Source organism: Trichomycterus rosablanca, chromosome 10 (assembly GCF_030014385.1).
Source record: "Trichomycterus rosablanca isolate fTriRos1 chromosome 10, fTriRos1.hap1, whole genome shotgun sequence".
Taxonomy (NCBI): Eukaryota; Metazoa; Chordata; class Actinopteri; order Siluriformes; family Trichomycteridae; genus Trichomycterus; species Trichomycterus rosablanca.
The window spans coordinates 36284192-36294231 of NC_085997.1; the positions used below are offsets into that span (position 1 = coordinate 36284192).

General features: G+C 40.9%; 1 protein-coding gene across 1 annotated transcript in view; it reads right to left on the reverse strand.

Annotated features, from left to right (window-relative positions):
* Positions 1-818: 818 nt before the first annotated feature.
* atp2a1l (ATPase sarcoplasmic/endoplasmic reticulum Ca2+ transporting 1, like) overlaps positions 819-10040 on the reverse strand; it is a 20430-nt gene continuing 11208 nt past the window's right edge. The window contains exons 12-23 of the mRNA XM_063003267.1: positions 9751-9882; positions 8177-8293; positions 7866-8084; positions 7142-7253; positions 5750-5973; positions 5281-5501; positions 4980-5182; positions 4409-4494; positions 4187-4320; positions 3148-3265; positions 2909-3026; positions 819-1113 (exon numbers count right to left, since the gene is read on the reverse strand). Coding sequence (XP_062859337.1) covers positions 1103-1113; positions 2909-3026; positions 3148-3265; positions 4187-4320; positions 4409-4494; positions 4980-5182; positions 5281-5501; positions 5750-5973; positions 7142-7253; positions 7866-8084; positions 8177-8293; positions 9751-9882 — 1695 coding nt within the window. The 3' untranslated portion in view covers positions 819-1102. The remainder of the gene's footprint in view (positions 1114-2908; positions 3027-3147; positions 3266-4186; positions 4321-4408; positions 4495-4979; positions 5183-5280; positions 5502-5749; positions 5974-7141; positions 7254-7865; positions 8085-8176; positions 8294-9750; positions 9883-10040) is intronic.

Consider the following 10040-nt stretch of genomic DNA (forward strand, 5'->3'; position numbering starts at 1 on the left):
AAACACTAACTTTGCACTGTTGTATTAATGTCATTAAAAAGTTGAAACAAAGCACTTTGTAAAAACATTTCAATCTTATTTCTTAGAACAAACTTTATATTCCGTATTAATTTTGTCACCTGCAATATTCTAACATTTGTCAGTCAAATTAATACAATTAACTTCTAAACAGAGGTCTTGCTATCTAATAGCATTGAATTTTATGGCTGATCCTGTATTTAGGCATTGCCACAATGGATAAATCTGATCCGCATACTTAATTTGCTGTCTTTATGCTCGAAGCCTTTCCTGATGCAACCCTCCTTATTTTATCTGGGCTTGGGACCAGCACTGAAAACAGACTGACAAGTGAACCTCCCAATTCCTAGGCTGTTCACTCACTCATCCCTTGACATAGCCAGTCATATCTGTCAAATCTGTGTGGATGCCGATCTGGATGACAGCACCGCTGAAATCCAAACCCCAGTTCTCAGTGGGCCGCCATGTTTTACTGCTGAGTCACCCGATTTTTAAGCCACGTAATGCTCTTTACTAAAACTATATACATATACATATGTGTACCAGACAGGTGGACACAAAGGTGAATGATCAGAAAGGTTGGTTGTTTATGTATGTTGACAGCAACTCACAGGTTTCAAAACTGAAATTTTCTTGACTGATGATATGAAGACACAATGTTATACTGGGACCAACCTGAATGTTACACATTTGCAATGTAAATAAGTGAATGTCATGTGATGTTGCCTGGAGGTTGTGTGTTTGCTGGAATATTGAAGATATGAAGTATATGTGTAAGAAAAAGACAAGAGAGGACAGTGTACAAGTTTAACAAAAAATGTAACTTTTATTAATAGCTTTAAGAATAAAATGACTCAGCATTCGAACACTAATTTTACCTATATATTAATTTTATTACTTCCCATAAACATTTTTAATAGATTTTCCGTCAGTTTTTATAGATTTTTTTAAAAGAGATTTTCCTGTTTCGTCCTTTCTCCCGTCGGTGGATGGACTCATAAGGGCTTGACTCTGCCTCGATGTGATCTCTCAACTTATGTCAAGTCGTCCCCTTCGCTCGCTTCTTTCACTCCACAGACAATATTTAACACCTTCCTAAAGTGAAGAAAGTATCCAATTAGACAGTAGTGGGTTTTTTTATTTGTGTAAACAAAATCGCATATATTGTAGGATAGGCAAGCAAGCAGGTTTAATTTTTTTTATAATTCTTTATGTTCAATTTTTAATTTTCATATTTTCCACATAGCATTAAGCTGCATTTGCTTGAAGGGGGCATTAACTTTTCCTTTTTGTACACATGAGCTTACATTAAATCTCTTTAAAAACCAATGAGCCATTTTTAATTATTAACACTAATTTTCTTTAGATATTATGCCCATAATAACCAAATATTTAAGGTAGAATATGAATAAATTATTTTGTATATTAGTTTCTGGCACCTAATAGTAATGTTCATTATCTTTCTAATAGGAATAAATAAAGATACATTTCAGCTATAATGCTTGATTGACCAATGATAAGGTAAACCTCAAAAGCTTGTACCACTTGGAATCTGGTTCCACAACTATTAGCCAAATGCGAAAAAATTGTTTTGGGTTTCTTTTGGATGGATAGTAGGGAATATTTAAAGGCAAAATAGCATGTCATGATACACTGGGAAACCAATATACAATCTATTAATAAATAAATGTTATTCTTAAATGCTGTGCCAAAATTACTGGACTGTACGACTGTCATAGACGGTCTACCAACTACAACTACAACTACCAACAATACTCGTACCCTGACCCAAATCCATTATCAACAGCACAAGGATATAAAACTGCAACTCGCATTACTAATCTACAATAAACATGAGCTTTGTGTTTGGAGTCTTTTCCATTCAGAAAGAGGCCGAACTGCAGCAGAGACCAGACAAAATAAAGCATGTTTATGCTTCAGTTTGCATCCAGTCATCACATTCTCTCTCACAGATACACAAAAATACAGACACATACAAGCACACAGGTACGACCAGAGCACACGGAGGGGTTCAGATACCTTGTTTTTGTTACTTGGTAACTGAGGGAGGAACTGATTTAGGCTGGAATTAAACATAAGAAGTTAGTGAAGGATGCATGGAAGGTGAATGGTGAGAAAGTTAAAGAAGGATTGATGGGATATATGTAGTCATTAGAGGAATAGATTAATAGAGATAGATACAGCTTACATACATTTGTAATTTTGATGTTTTCTGAATTGTTTTTTTCTGTGACTGAATAAATATAGCACCAACTTTTAATAAGTTATTTTCTTTAGAAGAAAAGCTTGGAAGCTCTAAACAGATCTCAGCAAGATAATCCTGAATTTTAATAATCAGGAACATCTATTAGAGCTCTTTCTAAGCAACTTCAGATCTCAAGACTGTACAAACAACTGCCCATAATTACAAAGTACACAGATCTGTGGTCTCTTTGACAAAGGTTTAAAGAAAGCCCAAACTGTCACCTCATACTAGAAGGAAACTTGCTAGTATGGTCAGATATGATTAACAAACCACCAACAATCAGGTCCTCTAAGCTCTAAGCCGGGCTTCTCAACCTTTTTGGCCAGTGACCTCAATATAACCCTGTAAATCATTTAGTCACAGAAAAATAACCATTGCAAAAAATCATAAAATTGCATGATGGCAGTGATACGTGTATGTAAAGCTTAACCCTCAACTGTAGATTGATTAATTAATTGATTTAGTTAATAGGTATTAGATATTAGTTATCAATACAACAATCTCATTAATAAACATCTTCACCAGTTCAACATTAAATGAATTAATACAAAGTAGTTACAATAATAAAATAAGGTATTTTAGTAACATTTGATTAATAAATCAGGTTGTTTTTATTGTTCTTACTCTCCAGGTAGTTGCGGGCAACGAACTTCAACACCTCATCAATAAGGATGACAGGGAAGGAAAGCTTCAACACCACCATCCACTGATCAAAGTTCAAGTGGGTCAGCTTAAAGACCATCTGTAGTACGACAGAATGAAAGGAGATAAATATGTATTAGCACCTCATCGCTTCAGGTGACAGTGTGATGGGAAATGGTGATCAATGAACAAGATAGAATAGACTTATAAAAGAGTCTTACGGGCAGGGGGTCCACGTAGATGATCATGAAGTGCAGGGACATGGAGAGGGTCATGGCGGACAACAGCCAGATGTTGCTCCATGGTGGCATACGCACCAGAGACTGGTTCTCAGACAAGCTGAAGAAACACAGACAAAGAAAATACATCAATTAGAAAAAAACAAAAGTGACACCAATCACAACCAGTTACGCAATATTTTCCAGCAGACCTATTACATATATACATTTGGGCCATAAGTTCATAAAACCAATCCCAATTACACCATATAGGCCATAAATTCATAAAACCAATCCCAATGAAACCTTATGGGCCATAAATTCATAAAACCAATCCCAATGAAACCTTATTGGCCATACATTCATAAAAAATACCAATCCCAATGAAACCGTATAGGCCAAAAGTTCATCAAACCAATCCCAATAAAACCTTATGGGCCATACATTCATAAAAAAAACAATCTCAATAAAACCTTATGGGCCATACATTCATAAAACCAATCCCAATGAAACCGTATAGGCCAAAAGTTCATCAAACCAATCCCAATTAAACCTTAAGGGCCATAAATTCATAAAAAAACAATTTCAATGAAACCTTATGGGCCATACATTTATAAAAAAAACAATCCAAATTAAACCTTATGGGCCATACATTCATAAAAACAATCCTAATGAAACCTTATGGGCCTATAATTCTTAAAGATCAATCCCAATAAAGCCAACAGTGTCATTAAGTCCTGCAAACAAATTCCAGTGTATTAATTGGGCCATCATTTTTTGGAAACTCGTCTACATTTCCTTAACGCCAATACAACATTAACTAGCTGAACCAAACATTTTCCTAAATTAAGTGCTTCTGCCTGGTTCTACCCAAAGCACCAAACAAACAAATGTTGTATAATGTTGAAACAACTAACAGAGATCCACTGGGGGTCTAAAATAATCTCTGGATTTAAACCCATGACTCTTAGGGGTTTAGGGTCTGATATTACCACAGAACCTGTATTAAACTGTCTGTTTTGAGATGAGGACGAGCTTTAACCTGTTGAGGGCGTTGCACATCTCGATGGTGACCAGCACAGACAGGGCCATGGTCATGGGAGGAGCAGCCTCAAACACCTCGCATTCGATGCCAGCGAAGTCTTCGTTTTCATCGTGGCACTGCATGAAGTGGGACTGGACGACAAAGCAAGATCGGTTTAATTATTAATTATGGTTTAATTTAGGAAAATGATCACACACTGGAAAGGAGATAAAGGCTCACCAGCTGGTAGTAGGTAACTTTTGGACCCTCGTCATCGTACAGGAACCAGTGAGCGGCAGCGCCAACGGTGGCAGCACCGACGTATCCTATCAGAAATGGAAAGGAAGAATAGCTAAGTTTTCGAACAGTTAGTTGTTGGGTTAAATTTCATTCACAGCGTGCTTTATATTAGAAATTTAGCAGAAGGGAAACTGATATGTGGACACCAACTTTGATTACTTAAATTTACACCAGTTGCTAACGGGGGTATGACATCTTTCAAACTGGTCAGTCAGCAATAACCTCAACCCCACACAACACCTTTGAACATGAATTGGAACTTAGATTGTAAACCAGGCCTTCTTGTCCAACAATGAAACCTAATCTCACAAATGCTCCAAAATGGAAATGGTTTTGAACTGGAATGTCCAACAATTTCATAGTCAGGTGTCCATATACTTTTGGCCGTATTGTCTATTTGGCCTGATCTTTGGCAAACAGATGTTGCTTTTATTGAAAGTATTTGCTTACAATATTGATTATAAAAGGTACAGATTTATCAAAATATTCCTGTAGTCCCACTCTCACTTACCACCAATGGCCAGGTATCTGAAGAACAGCCAGCCAGAGATAAGGGGCTCCTTGGGGGAACGGGGTGCCTTGCCCATGATGTCAAGATCAGGGGGGTTGAAACCCAAGGCGGTGGCGGGCAGACCATCAGTGACCAGGTTCACCCACAGCAGCTGCACTGGGATCAGAGCCTCGGGGAGGCCGAGAGCAGCGGTCAGGAAAATACTGCCGGGAACACGCGAGAGGAAGAACGTAACGTTAGCAATGTGAACTTTTTAATGTGTTCCATCTACTAAATAAAATAAAATGTGTGTAATTCTCACCAGACGACCTCTCCAACGTTGGAGGAGATCAGGTAGCGGATGAACTGCTTCATGTTGTTGTAGATTGCTCTGCCTTCCTCAACAGCGGCCACAATGGAGGAGAAGTTGTCGTCGGCCAGGACCATCTCAGAGGCTGACTTGGCAACGGCAGTGCCAGAGCCCATGGCAATACCAATCTCCGCTTTCTTCAAAGCGGGGGCATCGTTCACACCATCACCGGTCTGGGGAGGAGAAGGAGCAGAAGAACAAAAGTCATACAAAGAACTTGGCCAAAAAAGAAAAGACAGGGAATGAATAAGATGAATCCACAGCAGGGGAAAAGAGGTGGTGGCTGGTTTTACATGCCTCAGAGGAAGCACGTGTCAGCACTTTCATCTTAGCATCACCCAGCATAGTGGGTAAAAAATTGGTAACAACCAAATTCAGAAAAAAACAGGGCAACATGTTCAGGCGAGTGTGGGCTACTTACCATGGCAGTAATCTCATCATAGCCCTGCAGGAACTCAACAATCTTAGATTTGTGGGAAGGCTCGACACGGGCGAAGCAGCAGGCACGGGTGACGGCTTCACTCTGTTCAGTGCGGGGCAGGTCATCAAACTCGCGGCCGGTGTAAGCTCTACCAGTCACGTCCTCATCCTCACTGAAGATGCCGATACGACGGCAGATAGCCACAGCGGTACCCTTGTTGTCACCTGAGAGAAGGTGGGATTGAGGTTTGTGAGTAGGGCTTGTGATTCTTCACAGATAAAAGCATTATCCCTGCTGGTAGGGTTTTTATTTAGAACCTGACCAACACCCTGACTGACCAAAACACTCCTTGTCAGAGATGGTGCTCAGATATTCTCAGCGTTTTATCATCTATGCTACTATGTACACTTGACCAAGAGCTGGTTGGAGACGACCCCACTTATCAGCCTTCACTGTTCTGGAAGAGCATTCTACAAGATTTTGGAGTGTATGGGAATTTAGGCCTATTTAGTTAAAAGAGCAATTGTATTGTGTGAAAATCAGGGCTCTGTGCAGGACGCTGGAGTTCCTACCCACCAAATGTATTACATTTGTCTTTATGGAACCCTATTTGTGAACAAGGACACAGTCATGATGCTTAGAACTCAATCATTCGAATGGGTGTCCACATACCTTTGGCCTTATACTGTAGTAACCCCTGATAAAGCATAATGCAGGTGCATACACTGTGTCCAAAACACAACAGCATCTGGTCTCTCAAGTTATGATGTCATAACTAAGTCCTTACCTAATTTACAGCTGTGAAAATGACGTCACGGACCATAAAAACGAGCCTTTTCCTGTGTAATACTCAATTTGCTGTGAAATTTAAACTTTAAGGTTGTGTTTAGTGATTTAACGTTTTTGCCTCATGTTTACTGGTTAAATTGCACTATGAGGCATCCTAGCAATCCTACGGCAATTCAGTCAGCAATCGCTTAGTCAAAATGTCCAAGATGTCAAAGTGTAAAGCAGCTGAAAACACGACCCGGGTCATTTTCGTCTTTGAGACAGAACATGAAGCGTCGCACCATCGCTGGATGTTCTAGGTTTACATTCATCTATTCAGGTAGCTGTGTTGTGTATTGTAGACTCTATTTATTCTATCATTCAGTTAATGAGTGTAATTTAATGACTACAGTAAAATGTGGCTCTTTTCTGTAAATTTAAGGACATTTTCCTGTGAATTTAGTAGAGCCCTAATTATAATCGTGCTGTCGTCCCGTTTTTGGCTCTGTAGTTTCACCGGGCTCCGATGCACACCAGCCCTTCATCGGGTACCGTTTTTCTTATCTTAACCTGCAACATTTATTTTATATCTGGACAGAATGATAAATATTAGGAATCATGTACCGGTGATCATGATGACACGGATGCCAGCGTCTCTGCAGAGCTGGATGGAGCCAGCGACTTCTTTACGGGGGGGATCCAGCATACCAACGCAGCCAACGAAGGTCATGTCAGTCTGGGAGAAGATGAGAATCATACAAATTTACAACAGATGTGTCTGATAACGATGTTTGGTCAGTGTTGCGTTCTTGTGAAGATTATCTAGCCCAAAGTTTTTTAAGCGACCCACATTCTGTCCATGATTTTTACCGTGACACAGACAACACAAACGATGCATCAAAATGAAACACAAGATAAAATAAACTTAATTAATAAAAATGGTGCCAATCTGGTCCCACTGTGGCTTACAAGATGTAACATAAAGCCTCCACAAGGGGGCGTTTGTGTACAAGTTCATTTTGTGAGCATGTGCATGTTAAAATTAGTTTATTTAATTATTATTATTTTTCTCTGCGACCCATTTTTGGCTCACAACCCCACATGCTCACAAGGGTCACGACTCATGCCTACATAGTAAATAGGGTGTTGGGATTGGTGCACATTGACAGATGCCGTGGCATTTTGTTTGGGTTTATGTGCACTATTTAGGAAATCCTGTTTGTGGAATGAGACATGTCCACATTTAAGTGATATGCGGTGGCTTGGGACACATCCGCAGTGGACTGATGTTGTTTTGTGATGCTGATGTCCAATATAATAAAAATGGTTTGTGATTTGGGACACGTACTTCATATTCAACAAATCTGGTGGCGTCATCAAGCTTCATCTCCTCGACCTTCAGTGGGGTGTCACGGGTGGCCAGAGCCAGGCAACGCAGGGTGTCACGGCCGGTACCCCACTCCTTAATGATGGTCATGATCTTCTCCTTAATGGGGCCAGTCAGGGGCACACGGGTGGCACCAACACGCACATAGGCGCACCTGTCGATCACACCTTCTGGGGCACCCTATTGGTCAAAGTGGAGACGAGGCAGAGTTAAGTCAAACAAGAAGAATGAAACTGGAGGAATGGAAGAATGGAAACTTTGAGAGAACTCACCTTCACGAACATCTTGGGGCCACTGTCTCCCTTGGTGGGGGTGCAGTACACAGACATGGACTTCCTGTCACGGGAGAACTCAAGGGTGAAGTTCTTCTTCATCAGCTGCTTTACAACCTGTTACACAAGAAAAACCTCTTCAGTTACACAAAATATAAAATTTCTATCAAAAACCCATTATTCTTTACCAATTGTGGCCAGTGGTAGCTTAGTGGTTACGGTACTGAACTAAAGACAGCTTGGACTTTCTCAAGTTTAAGAAAATTAGACCCTCGTTAAGTGGTATGGGGCTCGTCTCTCTGGTTCCTGACAAGGATGAATCTTCTACTTACTCCAGACTAACACTACTGGCTAGTTGGTAGTTTTACATGTTTGGCATTTAGCAGATGCTTTTATCCAAAGCGACTTACAGTAGTGTGCTAGTATAACGTCTGAGCAATTGAGGGTTAAGGGCCTTGCTCAAGGGCCCAAAGGGAGCAACCTGGCAGTGGTGGTGCTTGAACCAGCGACTTTCTAATTACTAGTCCAGTACCTTAATCACTAGGCTATAGACCACTTGAATATATATATAATGCATGGTGAGCTGACTGATGTTCTTTTTTATTATTATTTATTTTTAACTTAATTTAATTCATTTGATTTAGTTCCTTTTTAGGGTGGCACTGTGGCTCGGTGGGTAGCACTGTCGCCTCACAGCAAGAATGTCCTGGGTTCGATCCCCAGGCACAGCGGTCCGGGTCCTTTCTGTGCGAAGTTTGCATGTTCTCCCCGTGTCTGTGTGGGTTTCCTCCGGGAGCTCCGGCTTCCTCCCACAGTCCAAAAACATGCAGTCAGGTTAATTGGAGACACTGAATTGCCCTATAGGTGAATGTGTGTGTGTGTGTGTGTGTGTCTGCCCTGTGATGGACTGGCAGGGCAGTTGTAGCCTAGTGGTTAAGGTACTGGACTAGTAATCGAAAAGTCGCTGGTTCACTGCCAGTTTGCCGCTGTTGGGCCCTTGAGCAAGGCCCTTAACCCTCAATTGTTTAGACAGTATACTGTCACACTACTGTAAGTCACTTTAGATAAAAAGTGTCAGCTTAATGCAGAAAATGTAAATGTCAGGGTTATGGTAGGGTCTCGTGTAGCATAAAAACCGGAGGGAAACAGCGAGAGTCGTGGTGAGTCCCCACAGGCAGTGATCCAAGGAGGGACGAGCCCCAAACCGCCAAAATGTTGTCGGAACATGAAGACTGTGGCGTCTGGTACAAACCAACAGAAGAGCTACTGTGGTTCAAATGGTAGATCATTTAAATCCTGGTGATGAATGAATGTGTCACAACACACAGTGTATCAAACCCTTCTGTACGGGGCTGCGTAGTCAATGCTAACACTGTAACTACAATGAGCATGCAGGCGTCTGAACTGGACATCGAGCAGTTAAAGAAGGTTGAGCTGACTGGTTTTGAGTCAGTGATGTTTTGACAGCGTTTCAGACGAGTGTTCTTATGTTTTGGCTCATCTGTGTACAGAGACTGTTGATGCTAAAACAGTATCACACAAGCTAGCAGCTAAATTGTAAACGGGGAACTCACACTGCAGCAGGCGTTAGCTCTCTCAACGCAGGAGAGGTTGCCAACGCTGGACTTGAACACGTTCATCTTCTCCACCAGGCAGCACAGGGCGGTTTCAGTGGCCTCACCAACCTTCTCATAGATCTTCTTAGACTGTGGAGGAAATCAGAGGTGAGAAGATCAGCGTGCACGATAAACTCACACATAAAGCACAACCGAAATGTACGTTTAGTTAAACATATCAGATGTTTTTTGTTTCGGTTTATTCAGAACTGTTTACATCGACTGGGGCAGACGAATTCGATTGTAGA